The sequence below is a fragment of the Lutra lutra genome, chromosome 3 (genome assembly GCF_902655055.1).
Source record: "Lutra lutra chromosome 3, mLutLut1.2, whole genome shotgun sequence".
Classification (NCBI taxonomy): Eukaryota; Metazoa; Chordata; class Mammalia; order Carnivora; family Mustelidae; genus Lutra; species Lutra lutra.
The window spans coordinates 91,617,737-91,635,728 of record NC_062280.1 but is presented as its reverse complement, the minus strand read 5'-3'; the positions used below and the strand labels follow the sequence as shown (position 1 = coordinate 91,635,728).

Sequence of the window (17,992 nt, the reverse complement as noted above, 5' to 3'; positions counted from 1 at the left end):
TTGAAAGTTTATGAGTTTTATTATTGGTTTCCCAAGTTACTATGGCATAAATAGCTAGAAATCAATTGCATCAGGACTTCATATTTTATGTATTAAAACTGCAGAAGAAACTACAGCTACAAAATTATCTTGGAGTGAACAAATGAGTAAAGCTTCAGTACTGCATTGCTTTAGTTCATTGTTATCTCACAAACCCCAGTTAAAGGGGCAGAATATCCATCAGAGAGAATAAACACATTCTAGACGTAGAATTTATCAAATAGGCCATCTTTAGTACCAATTTTTCTTTTGATTTTTGACCACTTTGGATACAAAAAAATGATAGCATTCACTAGAAACTATTTTTCAGAATAAGTCATAGTCATTTAGGTATAACTACTACAGAAAAGTTAAACCAAAGATCTCATTTCACTTCATTTTTTTTTTTTTAAACTGGATACATGAATAACACATTATGAAGTACATGTTCCTGGACCTGTGGATATTACATCATCAAAAACTAAATGTTGTTCTAAATAAAACTCTTTCTGTATATTGTTAATTACCTGTATCTTTTTCTTGATGTGTTAACTTTCTGGGATATTAGCAATGGAATTGGTAGCAGAACCAAAAAATAACATTTTCTCACTCTTTTTGTTGCCTTTCTCACATTCAAAATATATGGAAAAATCATTTTTTTGTGTGCTATATTATCTGGTAGTCATCTTCACAAAGAACTGCTTGAATCTCTCCTTTTCTTACAAGTTAAAATTCAAGGAATTCTATTTAAATAATGATCCTAATTTATATCAAATAATATAATCTAATTTTGAAAAAAGTTTTCATTAAATTGATGGAAACTGGAATGTAGCATTAGGTAAAGAAAACAGCTTTCAAAAAGTGGTGAGTTATATTTTGCTCAACTCAGTGGGATTCTTAATCTTTTATATTTTAATTTTTAAAGTAATACTACATGAGAAGCTTGACTGTAAATAGTAATAGTGTTCTTAGAGAGGAATCAGATTTCACATCATGATTATCTGTTTGAAGATATGGACATGTGAGAAGCTTAAGGAAAATAAGCAGTGTATTTTTTTCCCTATTCCTTTCATCACATATACCAATTTCCCCAGTTAGGGTTTGGAAATTGTGGGTATTTTGCATATTATAGTTCATTTATAGTAGATATGACATACATTGAGTATTGAACTTCTTCATATCTGAGTCATCATAAAAACGGAAAGTAACATTTGTACAAGAAAAGTACAAGTTTAAATCTCAATCTCAAGAACCAACAAAATAAGCATATAATCGAATACAAAACAAAATAAAACATCATCATAAATGGCAGTAAATGGCCAAATAAAACACATGTATGTAAATTAAAATAGCCCAAATTTAGACAAAACTGTGAGAGTTTCTAAATGAAACTTTCTCCCTTAGTTGGTTTTCCCTTTTTTGTTTTGTTTTGTTGTTTTATTGTATAGGCACTTTACTAATACCAAGTTTCTATAACTCATGTATCATCAGTATTAAAACTTAAAAATTTGGAGGGAGCGCCATGATTCTCATGCTGAGGTGCTCTTCCTTCCTTCCTTCCTTCTTTCCTTCCTTCCTTTCCCTCTTTTTGACTTAGCTATTTCATCCAAGAGCTTTTTAATAGTGGAAGGTAGAACATAGCCCTAGACCATTTGATCTTAATAAGTGTAATTTTTTCCTCAGAAGAAATTTGGCAAAGTCTGTAGACATTTTGGTTGTTGCAACTTTGGGTGGTGTCAGTAACATTTAGTGGATAGAAGGCAGAGATCCTGCTAAATATCCTTCCTTACAGAGGACAATAAAGAATTAACTGGGTCTAATGTCGACAGGTTGGAACCCCATACTTTGGATGAATAGTCATTTTGGATAAGAAGGAGAATTCACCAGGAAGCATTCATTTTTAGAAAATATGTTCCATCAAAGCTTGAAGGAATGTTTTAGGAAGTATTTGGTGATGGCATTTATAAAGAATGGTAACCGCAGAGGAAAATTATGCACCTGAATTTCTTGCATTTATATGAGTTTTTGCATCAGAGAATTGAAAGAGCTAGAGCTATATAAATAGAATAAATTTAAGTAGTTGAAAAATTATCTTTGTCCTGTAAAGATTGAAGGCAAAATAATCGCAAAAAGAAAGACTATGAACTCTGATGTGGACTTGAATGAACCAGCATGGGATGGTGAAGCATAATGTGGACATAAGGACCATGATAATGTAGATGGGACCTCAGGGTTAAAAAGTATATCCTGAATTCTCTCAACTATGGTTTTCATCAATGCTGTAGTGAGAAAACAGGTTGTTGTGCCAGACTCTGGGTGTTAGTTGTCTGTATATCATATATGATATGTTAATATTTATAACACTGGTAATTGTATCAAGATCATCTCAATCTCTAGGTTCTGTTTCTTTCAAATAATAATTTCAGTTACATTTATAAAGCTTTGATATAAAAAGTCCACTTTAGATAATATAACTCAAAGACAGCTCCAGTAAATCAGACCTTCCTGTATTTGCTTCTCCAGGATGATACTCCAGGATGATATATACCAATAACCATTCCACTTACAAAATAATGCCTACACAGAATCTAATGGAATCTGAGTTTTCCATAAAATACACTTTCTGAAAATGGGAAAGGCAGGAAAAGCTTTGGCTTATTTCAACACAATTGTCACACTACTGTGTGTATAACCTACCTCTCTTTCTATTGCAATATAAGAATCCGTAATAAACAATATACCTTGGGGGAAAATACAAAACAAGGAAAATGTTTCTGCTTCAAGAAGAGAGAAAACGCTTTCTCTATTGTGCTTTTAAAAGTGATGTAATGAAATCAACCCAACCCAGAAAATATGCTCTAAGGATATAACAAAAATTATGTCTCATGTTTACTAAAATAGTTTCCTATGGATATTACAGTCCACAAAGAAAAGAATTTTCTTACTTTTAAAAACTACCCAACACAAGCACTTAAATATGTAGAATTTCATTTAAATAAGTCAGTCAACAATTTTTTATAAAGTCTTTAACACTTCATTGTAGAAACATAGGCAAAATGACTATTATAACCAAAATGAAAAATACTGTTCAATTTAAAAAATGTACTTAAACAAGAACCTGAAAAAGTTTATGATATGCATAACATTGTTCAAGCAAAATTGCACTAGTATTACATAAATCAATAGTTTATAAAGGCCTCAATATGGCAAAGTTTAGAAATAGGTAGTATGCATGCACATAGTACAACAAAAAGTCTCTTTATAAAACAGCAGTTTTTTTAATGCTCGTACAAAGGGATAAAGAGCAACCACAAACATATTTCATCTGTTAGGTTAATACATTATGACAGCTAAAAGTCAGTCATGTCTATCAGAGGAACAAAAAGGCCTCCATACCTTGTGAATAAATCTTTTGTGCCTTTAAAGATATCTGTATAAAAATGCTATCCTTTTTTATACAACTTAAATAAATCGTACTTATTTCAATCAAATCTGAAAACAAACAAAAAAGTGAATGGGGTCCATGTATTTTGCATAACCAAAAGAAACTAGAGTACCAGAGTAACTGGTCAGCATTTACACTCTCCACCTTTGATTATGGACAAATAATTGTTCTTCTATAACCTGTTAAGTCCCTTAAGAATATATTTTGAATAGGGCAAATATTGGATTAGTCATACTGTATATTGAAAATATTTACCAACTACTCTATACTATAATGGCTGCTTTACCTCTTTCTCTTGACCTAGCAAAGAGAATGCATTCACATAATAGAAGTTCTGTCATCAATTTGTGTGCTTATATATTATTGTTCTGTGTTCTGTGTGGTAAAGGATTGGGTTAATCTTCCACAAAATGCACATGACTAGGAAGAACTTCCTAAGGCATGAGTACCCATTGCCCTGTTGTGCTCTAGGCTGGCTATTTACCTCAGGACCGAGGGAGAACAAAAGGTCTTATATCCCATAGCAAGTGTGGTCTTTCCACTTCTGGTTATATTTTTGCTATGTTCTACCACCTAAATATAACTGTTGTTTATAGAGTGTATATGTTTAGTATATCACATACAGTCCATTAAATTTTGGCAAACATAGTCATAGGTATTCATGCAAATTATTAATTGTATATATTTTTAAAGTTTTTCTTCAAAATTTTCATCTATCGCTTGGCAATCTAAGGCTAATTTCAAAGCAGGTGATGCTGGACTTGTGAGGGCTAGATATTTTCAGTAGTCTGAATCAACCTTAATGGGCACAAAGAAGAGAGTTGACCATTCAATCATTCTTCCATCAGTTTAAATGGAAAAGTAAAATGACGTTGTATTACAGCTTTCAGACCATATAATGAAAAAGTGCAGAGATTCTCTTCATTGAATAAGTAGAAACAAAAAAGTTCATATAAAATAGATTGCTCATATTCACACTACAAAGGAATATGTTGTTTTTAATTTTAACAAATCCAAAGGTGAATCATATCAGCAGCATTGTTGTAAATTGTATTGTAGTGCAGTTCTTTTTCATAAAAATACCATACAAATGGTCAATCAATAGTCATCAGCAAAAAGTAAAACCCAGAAAACTCAGAAAACAATTAACCAGGAGAAAGATAAAGAAGGAGGTAATGCTGATGCCAAAACAAGTATAATACTGTTGGAACATACAAAAGTAATCCTTATATTTTATACATTTTTACAGCATATAAAAGGTATCACTGATTATGCCACTGTCTCTCTTATCCCAATTTCTATTTTCTTTGGAAGCAGTTCTTTTCTTTCATCAACACTTCCTAAGGAGTTCCGACAATTTTGCCCATCCATATATAATTTTGCATACACTGGATTGGAGTAATTTGTTGTCTGCAGGAGAAAAAAAATAAATTCAATTTTTATCATCAATTTTGACCACCTTAATTATTTTCTAGGATGTCTGTCTTTCAATATTAACAACACTTATATGCAATACATTTAATTTTCTAAATAGTAATTATACATATGTAATTTAAATTCTGTTTACAGGCTTTAGTTGACTTTTGTGTGGTATTAGATAAAAACATAATTTTACGTTTTTCAGGTAAGTTGTGAATCTAAGTAGAACTTTGACATAATAGTAAAAGCTCGAGGATATCTTTGTGAAGACAATATTCACTGAGGCTTTATTTAAAAGCGTAAAACATTAAACCAAATCATCTTATTTTCAGTCCATGTGTTTGCCCCCTTACTACTACAGCAGTGGCAGGAAGGAGGTGTTTACAGAAAGTCATCTAATTGCTTAAGCTTATAATTGTTGCAATAGGAAGTTAAGGACAGAAAAAGAAAATAATAATAAAATATATTGGTGGAATAGACTTTAAAATAAAGAGTATTTTTGCTTCAAACAACTCGTATGTATTTCTTACTGGAAGTACTTTTGGACACTTCCAAGGAATTGTGAAGTTCATTGTCATCTTAATTTTCATAGAAACTCAGAGCACTTTGAAGTAGAATTGAGACATGCAGGAGTGATCTCTTTCAGTTGAAAAACATACAATGTTTATTATTTTATTAATTGCAACTTAACCCAAGAAATTATTGCCTACTTTTTGTTTAGTTTTGTCTTCCCAAATGCAGAACACTAAATCTTAGTTCTAACAAAGAAACATATAATCTTTGAGCCATGCAAATGAAACAACCATGATAAAAAATGAGAATGAAAAACAGCTGATGGGAGAGAGGTACAAGGGAGGACATACTCATCCCTAGGAATTTTTATACCTCTATTTTGATCCCTCTTCCTTCTACTATAAGCCATGCAACTCAAAATCAAGTACTTTCCACTACAAACTAGTTATTTAATTAAAAAAAAATTTTAAGTGGTCTCATTAGGCCATTTCTAATTTCTCAACATGATGCCACATTTTGTAGTATATTTTTAATTAAATTGACATCAAACTTGCAAATACTAAACAAAACATCTTAATAGGAAGTGAATAAAGCCAAACATGAATTTAAGTTTAAATTATTCAGTTTAAATTTCTGGCTAGAGATATCTAAGAATAAAAAGTACTCATTTTTATTGTTAAAGTGCTGTGACATTTTCAAAATCAGCAGAAGAGATATTTCTACTTAATAGCTTGTCTAAAATGATAACATGTTTTCTATGAAATCTTGCATAAGCAGGACATCAACATAAGCCTCTGATTTTAATGCTGTTTTGAAATCTCTTGTTAATTAAAAACTCAATTAAAGACAGCCCCTATCTAAGTCTAGCCATCATCTTTCATTGTGAGGGGTTCTGTGATGGAATGGATATGGAATAATGAATTTTATTCTCTCACCCCAGCAGTTAGTGGTCCTTTCAAATCAGAGTTTAGGTAGATGGGAGGCGCTGTGTGCGGAAGCTTGAAAGCACTGGACCCTCCCCCTATATACCTGGCCTGTATGTAAACAGAGAATTTTAGTTTCCAATCTAATATCATAGAATGATTTTCATTGACATAAACTCATATTAAGTCATAAAAATAGCATAATTAGCCCTGAGACACAAACGGTGTGTTCATCATAGCTTTAATAGATTGAGAAAAAACCATAAATATTGGATCTGTGATTTTTAAGTAGACATTTCTGTTACATACAGCTTACTGATAGACACGCCATACATCAAGATACCTCCATACATTTCTATTTATTTAACTTCATCCTTCCCAATAAAGCATATCTTTGTTAACCACTCTGTGAAAAATATACAACACTCCCCCACTTAAGGTTTTGTCCCTTTGAAAAGTTCTGACCATAGCCCATTTTGAACACTCAAATATATGACTGCTTCTAATTAAAGATTCATCACCACTCTATATTTAAAAAGAATTAAAATGTTACACTTAAAAAAAATCTTTATTTTGGAAATCTGACTCTTCAGATGAATTATTAATTAAACTAGTTCACTAAGTCTCTGTACAAGAACACTGACTTTAAGTTTTCTCGGATCTAAGGGCAGAATTAGCCAATCTGGTACACACTCATATTTGGGATGAAGTATTTATTAGTGATCCAAATGGGGGGAAAACTAGGCAAAAATTTGAAAAGCATAAAAAATTAATGTACAAATTTGAAGAAAATTAAAGGTGAATTGAAAAAACATTAACTATCGACTCTTAATGAGTAATCACAAAGTTTGGGATAGGGGCAAGGGTCTCAGAAAAAGATTTTAAATATAAAATATGGTCAATATTGCCTCTTCATTTTCCCCTACAAAGTTTTCATTGAAAAAATACTCAGAATAATCTAAGCTACATTTGAGATGAATTTGGACATAAAACCAGTGAATACTAATTTCCTTTTTTGTAATCTTCAAACTGTTCTGCGATTGCCTCCATAGTTAAATCTTTTTTATTAACTTTACTTACTCCTTCAGTTATTTTTATTAGAAGGTATGATTGAAGTATAAATTTTATCCATTTTGAAAATAATGAAAATGCTCTATAAAATCATCTTTAGGGCGCCTGGGTGGCTCAGTGGGTTAAGCCGCTGCCTTCGGCTCAGGTCATGATCTCAGGGTCCTGGGATCGAGGCCCGCATCGGGCTCTCTGCTCAGCAGGGAGCCTGCTTCCCTCTCTCTCTCTCTCTGCCTGCCTCTCCATCTACTTGTGATCTCTCTCTGTCAAATAAATAAATAAAAAATCTTTTAAAAATAAATAAATAAATAAATAAATAAAATCATCTTTATGTGTAATTCAGTTTGTATTTGATCACATCATGACTATATCAAACCATCATGACTCAGCGGATACTGTATGAAAACCATTAGATTATTAAGGTTGCTTTGGTGTGGTCCTCTGCTTTCTGTAAGTGTTTATACCTATTAGGACTAGTTGTGTCTTTTGCAGTTGCTTCTTATGCAACAATTTATATTTACATTTCAAAAATCAGAAGCTAGCTAGACTCAGCCATCTAAGTCACATTAATGTAATTTTGGTCAATCAGTCAACAAATTGGTAAATAAATATTTATTGCATGTTATGTGCAAAGTATATTAACAGCGTATCTGAGGGGCACTGGAGCATAGTTTTATTTTCCTAGAGTAAATGTGGAAAAATTTTTAAATGGAGTACTAAAAGCCATTTTCTTTAAGTATCCAAAATTGGCTTAATTCTATCACTAGGAATAAAAATGATGGGGAAAATGAGAACTCTCCTTAGGAAAAGTGTATAAAGTATGTCCTCATCAGTTCATATTATACTTACAGACAGTGTACTTCTTCCTAAGAAAAATTCAAAGAATATGAGGTCTATTATTTATCTTCTTCATAGATAAATTATCAAATAACAATGTGCACCATATATAAAGTCTTCCATTTTTTTTAAGATTTTATTTATTTATTTGACAGGCAGAGATCACAAGTAGGCAGAGAGGCAGGCAGAGAGAGAGATGGGGAAGCAGATTCCATGCCAAGCAGAGAGCCCAATGCAGGGCTCGATCCCAGGACTCTGGGATCATGACCTGAGCCGAAGGCAGAGGTTTAACCCACTGAGCCACTCAGGCTCAGTGGGTTAAGACCTAAAGTCTACCATTTTTATTTTTTTTTTGTTTATTTTTTTTTAAGTCTACCATTTTTAAAGTAGAAAACACTGAAACTTAGGTTTCCAGGTTTTATTTCATTAACAATTTCAAATGTAGGAGTTAATTAATGAATTAATAATGAAAAATAAATATAAATTTACTTCTAATTAGGAAAAAGTCACTATAATATCCTCTGATAGTGTAAAAAATTTATACATGCACTAATAATGGATTCTATTTCTGAGAAATAACTATTTGACCATTGATTTCAGGCTTAGACAATCTGGCCATAGATTCAGAACTAGCCTGAATGTATGGGACCCTATTCAACATCTTTGGGAACAGCTATTGCTATGAGTGCAAACCCATTTGGACATAGATTGGTTGCTGTGATTATTTACAATGTAAAGGTGCATTTTGAACAAAGGATATTTAATATATCAGAAAATAAATTAGCTATTCAATAAATGAATGAATAAGCTAAGAAAAATCATTCCATAATAGCAAATTGATGTTCTTAATTCACAGTAAAATAGTCTATCATTCTCATGGAAAATATAAAGATAATAAAGTATAATGAATCTTTGTGAGTTTACTTTATCTGGATAATTGTATCATTTATCTATTCCTCTTAAAAGCTGCCAATCTGAGCATATAATGATAAGAATAGAAACTTTACCAAAAGAGTTAGGTTTTTAGGCGGTGTCTATCAACGATACAACTCAAATCGATAGGAAGGCTATTATAGTAGAAAATATTTTTCAAAAGTAATTTGATTTCAAACAAATCTAAGGGCACAGCTTAGTTGAATCAATGAAATACTACTGAAAATAAAATACTTGTTTTGACAATGAAGTCCTGTACTCTTTTCATTATTAAAAAATAAATTAGTATTTTTATACTAGGTATTTAGATATGCTAGAATCTCAACGCATTTGAGGTTCCTTATAAATATAGGTTCCTTATACATGTTTATCAACTTAATGAATACATATCTATTTTCCAAAACATGTTTTTTTAACTTCATGCTTCAGGTGAAAGCAAGCCATAACTTAATTTTTTTTTCTTTTAAAAAAGACTATAACATTCAATACATCCTAAAGTTCTTTACTCTAACTTCAGATAAAAGAAGTGCTGATAAAATTCAGGACTGCATTATAGATAAATGACAGAGAAATGTTAATGCTTACTGTCTGCCATCTTAAAACATATTACCTTTGTTGCATCTACTATAAAACCAGGATCTAGAAGACCTCCATCGTTGTGATCATGATCCACCTCATACATGTTATAAGATGGATTCCCAATTTCTACATTGATTCCTCCATTGATAATAGGTTGTCTTCTAATAGTTTTTGTCCTAGAATATGTGAACATTAACGTAAGTGTAAACTATCTCAATATTACAATCATGATACATAAAACTATCACATTCGTAGGTTTACTGACTTATTTTAATATAACTCACAGAGAGTTTATAAAACTTATTCAAAACAAATATTTATCAAGTCATAGAAGAACAAAAAAAGTCAATGTGATAAGTTATTTCTCTAAATTATTTAGATTTGACAGTAAAAAATGCACTTGGAACATATTCCTCTTAAATAGCTAATACATTAGTTGAAACAATATTCACAAATTCATTATTTTTTAAACTCACTTTTACCCTTTATTTCTGAAAACTATGACTAAAAAGTAGTGATAAAGAATCTTTGAAATAGATTGTTTTCTTTTTTTTTTTAATTTATTTATTTGACGGAGAGAGAGAGCACAAGCAGGGGGAGGAGTAGAGGGAGAAGAGGGGTAGAGGGCGAGGGAGAAACAGGCTCCCCACTGAGCAGGGGCTCAATCCCAAGACCCCAGGATCATGACCTGATCTGAAGGCAGATGCTTAACCAACTGAGCCACCCAGGCACCCCTGAAATCGATTGTTTTCAATCCCCAAGTCATGCTTTTTAAAAAAACTGACTCACAAACACTTGGTTCTGGGTGATAACTCCATAGATAACCTACACCTTCTAGATGTTTATAACTATATGTTCACATAAATTGAAAAGTTATACTCTCAGGAATATATAAAATAAACCAATGCAGAATTTGTGAATGAAATGCACAAGTTGTGATACATAATACATATTCAGGATCATTGTATTGACATTACTAATCTTACACATTAAGATAACAGGGTGTGCTTCAGAGACTCCTCCTAATTCATGGAAAAACTGCCAAAAATGTAAAATTCTGTTGAAATTTTAATTAATATGTCCCCTTGTTAGTTTTATTAGATTATATAAATAGAGCCATCCTGTCAACATAACAAGGGAGAAGAACATTCTGAATTATACTCACTTTAAAATGAAATAGAAGGATAAAGGGGTTCGAAAACAAGACTTTTCAGTTGATAACTAAATCACTGTTTAAGAATTAAAAAAAAGAAAAGAAGGACGCCAGGGTGGCTCAGTTGGTTGGACGACTGCCTTCGGCTCAGGTCATGACCCTGGAGTCCCGGGATCGAGTCCCACATCGGGCTCCCAGCTCCGTGGGGAGTCTGCTTCTCCCTCTGACCTTCTCCTAGCTCATGCTCTCTCTCACTGTCTCTCTCTCAAATAAATAAATAAAATCTTAAAAAAAAAAGAAAAAACACTACATTTCTGTAACTCTATGTTTAATTTATTTACTGACCTTTTGTTTAAACCATTGAATCTTACCTTCTTTTTCTTTTACAAAGCACTAAACCAATTACTAAGGTGGTTATCAAAGTCACCAGGAGAACTAGAGGTACAATGATGGCAATGCTTCCTGAAAAAGAAATTAATGAATAGGTGAACACATAAATAGAATGAATTAAAGAGTGATATAACTGAATACTTTATTATACCAAATCTTTTGACCACGGATGTAATGAAAAGTAAAGCCAAAGCCAAATGTCTATATTCTTAGTTCATACATATGTTAGTGAAAAATCACTCTCCTATTAAATACTTGATCTGCTGGAAATGTTTCTTTAGATATCTTTCATTTATATGTTGCAGTTAAATACTTTGAGGTTAGAAATGTTGATTTCTTTGTCAGTCTGAGTCTGATTCTCACTACACACATTTACTTGCAATGATGTAATTTAGTACATGTTGGTAACTTCTTGTAAATCAATGGTGACTAAACACACATTTATATAGTTCCACTGACTACAATCCCACTTTTAGTTTTGTTCCTTTAGCTATAAATACTATCTATCAATGAGTACCTGTAACAAATCAGATGGCAGCTTGGCCAAATAGAAGGACATCGGTGTTGGATTCAGATAGAGATAGCCTAAATATTGATAAGTTTCACAACTTACTTAGAGTGAGCCCTTGGATAAGTTATTTAAAACTTAAGTTTCATGTTCCTCGCCAATAAAAGAGAGACAAAGAGATCTACTACACAGGGCTATTAACTTGATTCAACAGAATGGGGGCTGGGGAGCCAAAGAGGAATCTCTTTCTTAAGTTCCATTTCCAGAATAATTTCAGCAAAATAAATCTGAGGGTTTAGCTTATGTTGTAAATGTACATTTTCACCTTTTTCCATGTATTTATAAAAGTGATCTTAGGTTGTATCACCGATCTTCAAAATGTAATAAAAGATCTATGGAATAGATCTCCAAGAATGGTCAGAGTAACTGGGTCTTAGTTTTTATGCATTTGAGCATAGGGGAAAAACAAAATGGAGGAGAAACTCCATTTCTGCCTTGACAATAAGAGCAACCATCTCTCCCCTCTCCACTCCCATCCCCCAGAGGAAGGAGATAATACCCCTTTGCTGGTGATGTGATCCATTGGAAAATATACCAACAATTATGTCACTAAAGCAGGAAGAAAATTGAATGTGAGGGTTGCTTAATAACAAGGAGGTATTAAGTAGCTCTATCAAGTACCTAATGTTAACTTTTCCAGCAGATAAATATCTAGTGTCTGTGAGACAAAGGCTTTTGTCTATTTAGAATAAGCATCTGGTGGGACGCCTGGGTGGCTCAGTTGGTTAAGCCGCTGCCTTCGGCTCAGGTCATGATCCCAGCGTCCTGGGATCGAGTCCTGCATCGGGCTCCTTGTTCTGTGGGGAGCCTGCTTCTCCCTCTGCCTCTGCCTGCCACTCTGTCTGCCTGTGCTCGCTCTCGCTCTCTCTGACAAATAAATAAATAAAATATTTAAAAAAAAAAAAGAATAAGCATCTGGTTGATTCAGTTGAGTCAGCTAAAAACTAATACAAATAAACCTCAAAACTAAGTGAAATTTTTTGTGAGGATCTTGAATGGCTCAAGAATGAAATATCGGGAGTTATTAAATATATAAATTTTTCTCTACAAATACACATGCATATAAAAATACTGTGGTAGAAATGAATGGTAATATTTAGCACAATAAGCAGCTGCGTAGGGACTACAAAATAGTAATATAGATCAGTTTTGATAGCTCTAGACAGGTGATATCTGTGTGACATGGTCTATCCTGGAGATTGCTTACCAAAATACCAAAAGGTCTTTATTAAGGAAATCTCATGTGTAAAATAATCTTCTAATTTTGAACTTTAAAAATCATTTGTTTAAAAAAACCAAATAACTACCACTTCCATGCAAGAAAAAAAAAATGACTTGCCTAATTTAATCAGTTTCTAAAATGTAAAACTCATTTTATTATTTCATGTTCTTACCAGGACCATACATCTTAGTGAGTTTTATATTATATTACCTTCTTGGTTTGGGGAAAGTGAACTTTATATGAATGTGTAATTTATTAGTAATTAATAAAAGCAGAGATCTAGCACCTTGGATAGTAATTAACATTTATTCACAAATTTTTAAATACCAGTGAACAGCTTGGTCTTTTCATAAACTATGACTTCAATTGACTGCTCATGACTTTATAAATATCCTTACTTCATTATTTATCTCCACCCCCCCCTAAAATTGTGGTAAATTGGTAGATACAAAATACTAATTCTGGTCTTTGGGCATATAAGGTTACTTTCCCTTTATTGCCAATTGTATATTATTTTAAATAAGATTTTATTTGTTCTATATAGTTTATTTTATTCCTATATAAGGTAGAAATTCTGTTATGTATACATGCTAAAAAAAACTTACCAATCTCTTTCTTTTTCTTTCTGCCATCTGTGATGGCAGTTCCAAATCCTTACATTGCAGCACTTTGTTTAAGAGCCTAGACTTCTAGGATGTTTATATAACCTATTAAGGTAACCGCAATAATGCTTAGTGTGGCCAATAAATAATGCAGGGTGGCAACTGGGCAAGGTTTTAAAACTGGATTTTTAAAAAAAATTTTTATCAAGTGGAGCAACTGGTAACAACATATATTTTTAAAAGAATTAGAAGACTTTTATCAAAATAAGTAGAATATATAGTAGTAAATATATTGTAACATATCAATCAAAATTTACTGCAGGTGGTTTTTTTTTCCTTAGTTATTGGCAGATTATTTAAACTGATTTTTAGGGGCGCCTGGGTGGCTCAGTGGGTTAAGTCGCTGCCTTCGGCTCGGGTCATGATCTCAGGGTCCTGGGATCAAGTCCCACATCGGGCTCTCTGCTCAGCAAGAAGCCTGCTTCCCCCTCTCTCTCTCTCTCTGCCTTCCTCTCCATCTACTTGTGATCTCTCTCTGTCAAATAAATAAATAAAATCTTTAAAAAAATTAAAAAAAAAATAAACTGATTTTTAAAAAAGCACATTCTATACTTACTACAGATGGAGAGGATATCTCAATAACCTTGTCACGTAAAATATAAATCTTTCTTTGCAACATTGTTCTGAAGCCTCATTACACAACACTTTCCTGTTAGAAAGGACTGTGTTACCAGATTGTTAGATTGAAGAGACCCTTTCCCTGGGAGAGGCAGTATAGTTCTCCAGTTGAGATAATCGACTGGGGAGCCAGGCTATCTTTGTCCAAACCTCAGCTTACTAGCAACATATCCTTGGGCAAATTAGTTACCTTTGTCTCAATTCACACATCCATAAAATGAGAGTCATCATTAATACGACCTCATAGTAATGTAAATAAGATTGTCTATCATGTAGAAAATGCAACATACATATTTATTAAATACTTAAACATATATATTGCCATAGCACTGTGCTTGAGTAGGGGAAGGTGGTGAGATCATTTTGGGACATGTTGAATTTGAGTGTCCCATGGAATACAGATGATATAGACCTTGCCATGGATATAGATATGGATATAGCAATGGTGCAGTGGGATCTATGGCTCAAACTAGGAGACAAACCAGGCCTGAGAATAGAAATGTAGGGGTAATCAACATATAGTCGGTAAGTAAGGTTAAGAATTGTGGTCCACTGAGAACAGTGTGTATAGTGTAAGTGGAGAGAATGAGTTGTCCAGAAGAGGCAGGGAGAACTTATCTCACAAAGAAGAGAGTTGCTTTGAGAGGTAAGAAGGGAACCAGAATAACTCAGTGTCATGGAAGTCAGGAAGAGAACCTTTTGTTTACTGGTTGAATTTATAGTGGAAAATATAAATATTAAATATGCCATTACAATGACATATTTAATGTTATTGTTTTATGTTATTGTTTATATTTAATGTTTAATTGTTAATTACAATTAATCTCTTTTGATATATTGCTATATATTCTGCTCTTAAATTCATGTTCACATATAGGCATATATGTGAATGTAGATATGTTTTTGTAATTAGGGTGTTTTCTCTTAGGCATTGTGATGAACTGTAATTTTAAAGGTCATAAAGAAAATATCCTCACTTTGTACCACTCTCCCTCCTGTCCCCTTGATCCCAGCACATTGGTCTTTCAAAACTTTGAGAAGTTCTATTTCCTGTTCCAGGGCTTTTGTGCCTGCTGTCCCTTGTGTTTGAAATACTCTCAGTGTCTTCTCTTTCTAATCCTTCAAATCTCAGCTTCTGTGTCATCACCTCAGAGAAATCATTCCTGACCTTAGTTCTCACTTGCCATTTTACATTTTTGCTTCCTTTTTTTGCCTCCTTCACAAAACCAATAAAAACTTACTTTTATTTCATAAGTTTGCATGTTTACTCATTTGGTTGCTTCCTTGCTTTATTGCGGTATACCCTTCTAGAACCTGAGCTTCAAAGAAGAGGCACTGTCTGTTTCACTGACTTGTCTCTGGGATCTCATTCAGTAGCACACTTAGTTGAGGCTTGATAAATATTTGCTTTGGGAGAATTAGGCCAAAGGCTTTATTTTGTTACATGTTTCAGTTATTTCTCTGTATTTGCAAATTTTTGGTTCCTTGGTGTCACATAGTTGTTTTTTTTTTTTTTTTTTTTTCTATTTTAAAACAAGATGGCATAAAAGAGATAAGGGCAAAATAGGAAAGGAGGAAACACAACTCCCTAACAGATATCACATCTCTGTTGTCACTGTACTAAAATAAAGCATCTCAATATTACTGCCTCTCAAATGCTGAGTATATTCTTACCCTCTTTAACTTTAGCAAATATGAACAGCATAATTCAAACATTGAGCATTCACTCCCTTAAAACTTTAGGCAAAATTTAAATAGAAGTACCCAAGGAATATTTTATCATATTTAATTTAAAAATCTTTAAAATAACTTCAGAAGAGTCAGACTAGCTTTTTTTAAAGTGGAACCTCAGCAGAACATGCTAGGATAATAGATCTGTTAATTCCACTGGCTGAGTTTTTTGAAACTTTGAACAGCAACAGCCAGAAAACATCAGCATGCCTACTCGGAAATGATTAAGAAAGCTGTGCATCAATTAGAAAGGTAAATCTCCATGCTAGCTGACAGTAGTCAGGCCAACAGAAACAGTGTATTCTTTATTACCCCAAGGTCCAATCATTATGGAATGCTTCACTGTTAGTGGAAATGCAGATCTGAAACACACTGCTAAAAATCTATCTTTCTTACTGGGCAGATGACTTTTCTCCAAGTTTGGGGAACATTTGACAACCATTCAAAACTACTGGGCTTTACCTTAGGTAGGATCAGTTTAACTACCTTTTTTCCTTCTTCCAGAGTTATTGAGGCAAGTTTCTCTAAGCATAAATGTCTGATGATAAGTGCCTTTTAATAGTGTCATTATGTGGTCAACTTTGCTCAAATTTAAGAAATTTGACATTTACATAGCTAATAGCCCTTTCAATGTGCATTGATACTTCCATTAAATTTAATGACTTTAAATCAGTGATGGAAGGAAGGACATCAGAATCTTTGGAAAAGGGGTTGCAAATACTTGCCACTCTTTCTGTTTGATAGTCCCTATTTTATAACTGCCATATGGAATTAGAGCCATTTGCCTTATAAGGGAGTTTTTGCCCCTGCAAATAACTGAAGACACCACCCTCCAATAAAAACATCTCTTGTTCCTCTCCTCCAAACCATTTCCAAACACCAAACTCTCCCTTGTGGGAGGAACTTAATGTAAAATGTGAAAATTCAATTGATGTGGTACTTTATCAATTTACAGTTTATCAATTTTACAGTTTTATCAATATTTATAATTGTTTTTGACTCTTTCAAAGGCTGTATTTCTTATTTATCTTAGATAACTGAGAAATCACCAAAATAAAAGGCTAATGTAAATTGTCTCCTTAATTCTCAACTTATAAGTTCAGGGTGTTCTACAGGTTGGTAACTTGAAATGCATTTTTCATTTAAAAACAATACTATTGGTAATTGTCGAGCTTTGTAGCTGGTTCACAAAATCATATGTAAATTAGTGTGTCTCCAGAACAATAACTGATAACCTAGATATGAGCCCTAGATCCTAGGAAGAGAGAAAAGGAACTTTTTTCTTTTTCTTTCTTTTTGCAATATCAAATTAACCAAGGTATATTTTGCCTCCTCTACTAGTTTTTATGAACCAATTCCTCAAATCCCAGTGCCCTATTCCTACAATAATGTGCCCATAGCTTTCCGAAGGCCTTCTTTTCCCCTCTCCTTCCCTAAAGACAGCATATAAATTCCAGGGTAAACCCCAAACACTCTGTGATCAAAGATTACTCATTTCTGCAAATTCAAATTTCATGTCTAGGCTATTTACTCGAGACCTACTGGCCATTTTCCTAAAATGCTCATGCTTATTAGCCCAAATTAATCTCTAAATGATGGGACTTTGGGCAGTGTTGCTTGAAAGATCTTAAGCAGTGACGGGGCAAGGAACAACAAAGTAGATCAGCAAATACTGGGATCCTGCATATAAGGTACAAAAATTGCATACTTTTGATTTCAATAGTGCTTTTCCTTTTTCACAAACTCTGTAGTATGTTTTTTGTTATTTTCATGAAAGCTTTTTTCACCAGCAGTAATGGACTAGAGAAAAATTTCTAAGGTAAACATTTATCCATCAGTGATATTTTTCTTCTTTAAGAATATTTTTAGCCACTTGATAGATATTACATATTTCAAAAGTTCTCCACTCGTAA

General features: G+C 32.9%; 1 protein-coding gene across 1 annotated transcript in view; it reads right to left on the bottom strand.

Moving 5' to 3' along the window:
- Positions 1-2,754: 2,754 nt before the first annotated feature.
- LRP1B (LDL receptor related protein 1B) overlaps positions 2,755-17,992 on the bottom strand; it is a 1,982,574-nt gene continuing 1,967,336 nt past the window's right edge. Inside the window, 4 exon segments of the mRNA XM_047722477.1 lie at positions 2,755-4,873; positions 6,331-6,429; positions 9,767-9,911; positions 11,260-11,350. Coding sequence (XP_047578433.1) covers positions 4,733-4,873; positions 6,331-6,429; positions 9,767-9,911; positions 11,260-11,350 — 476 coding nt within the window. The 3' untranslated portion in view covers positions 2,755-4,732.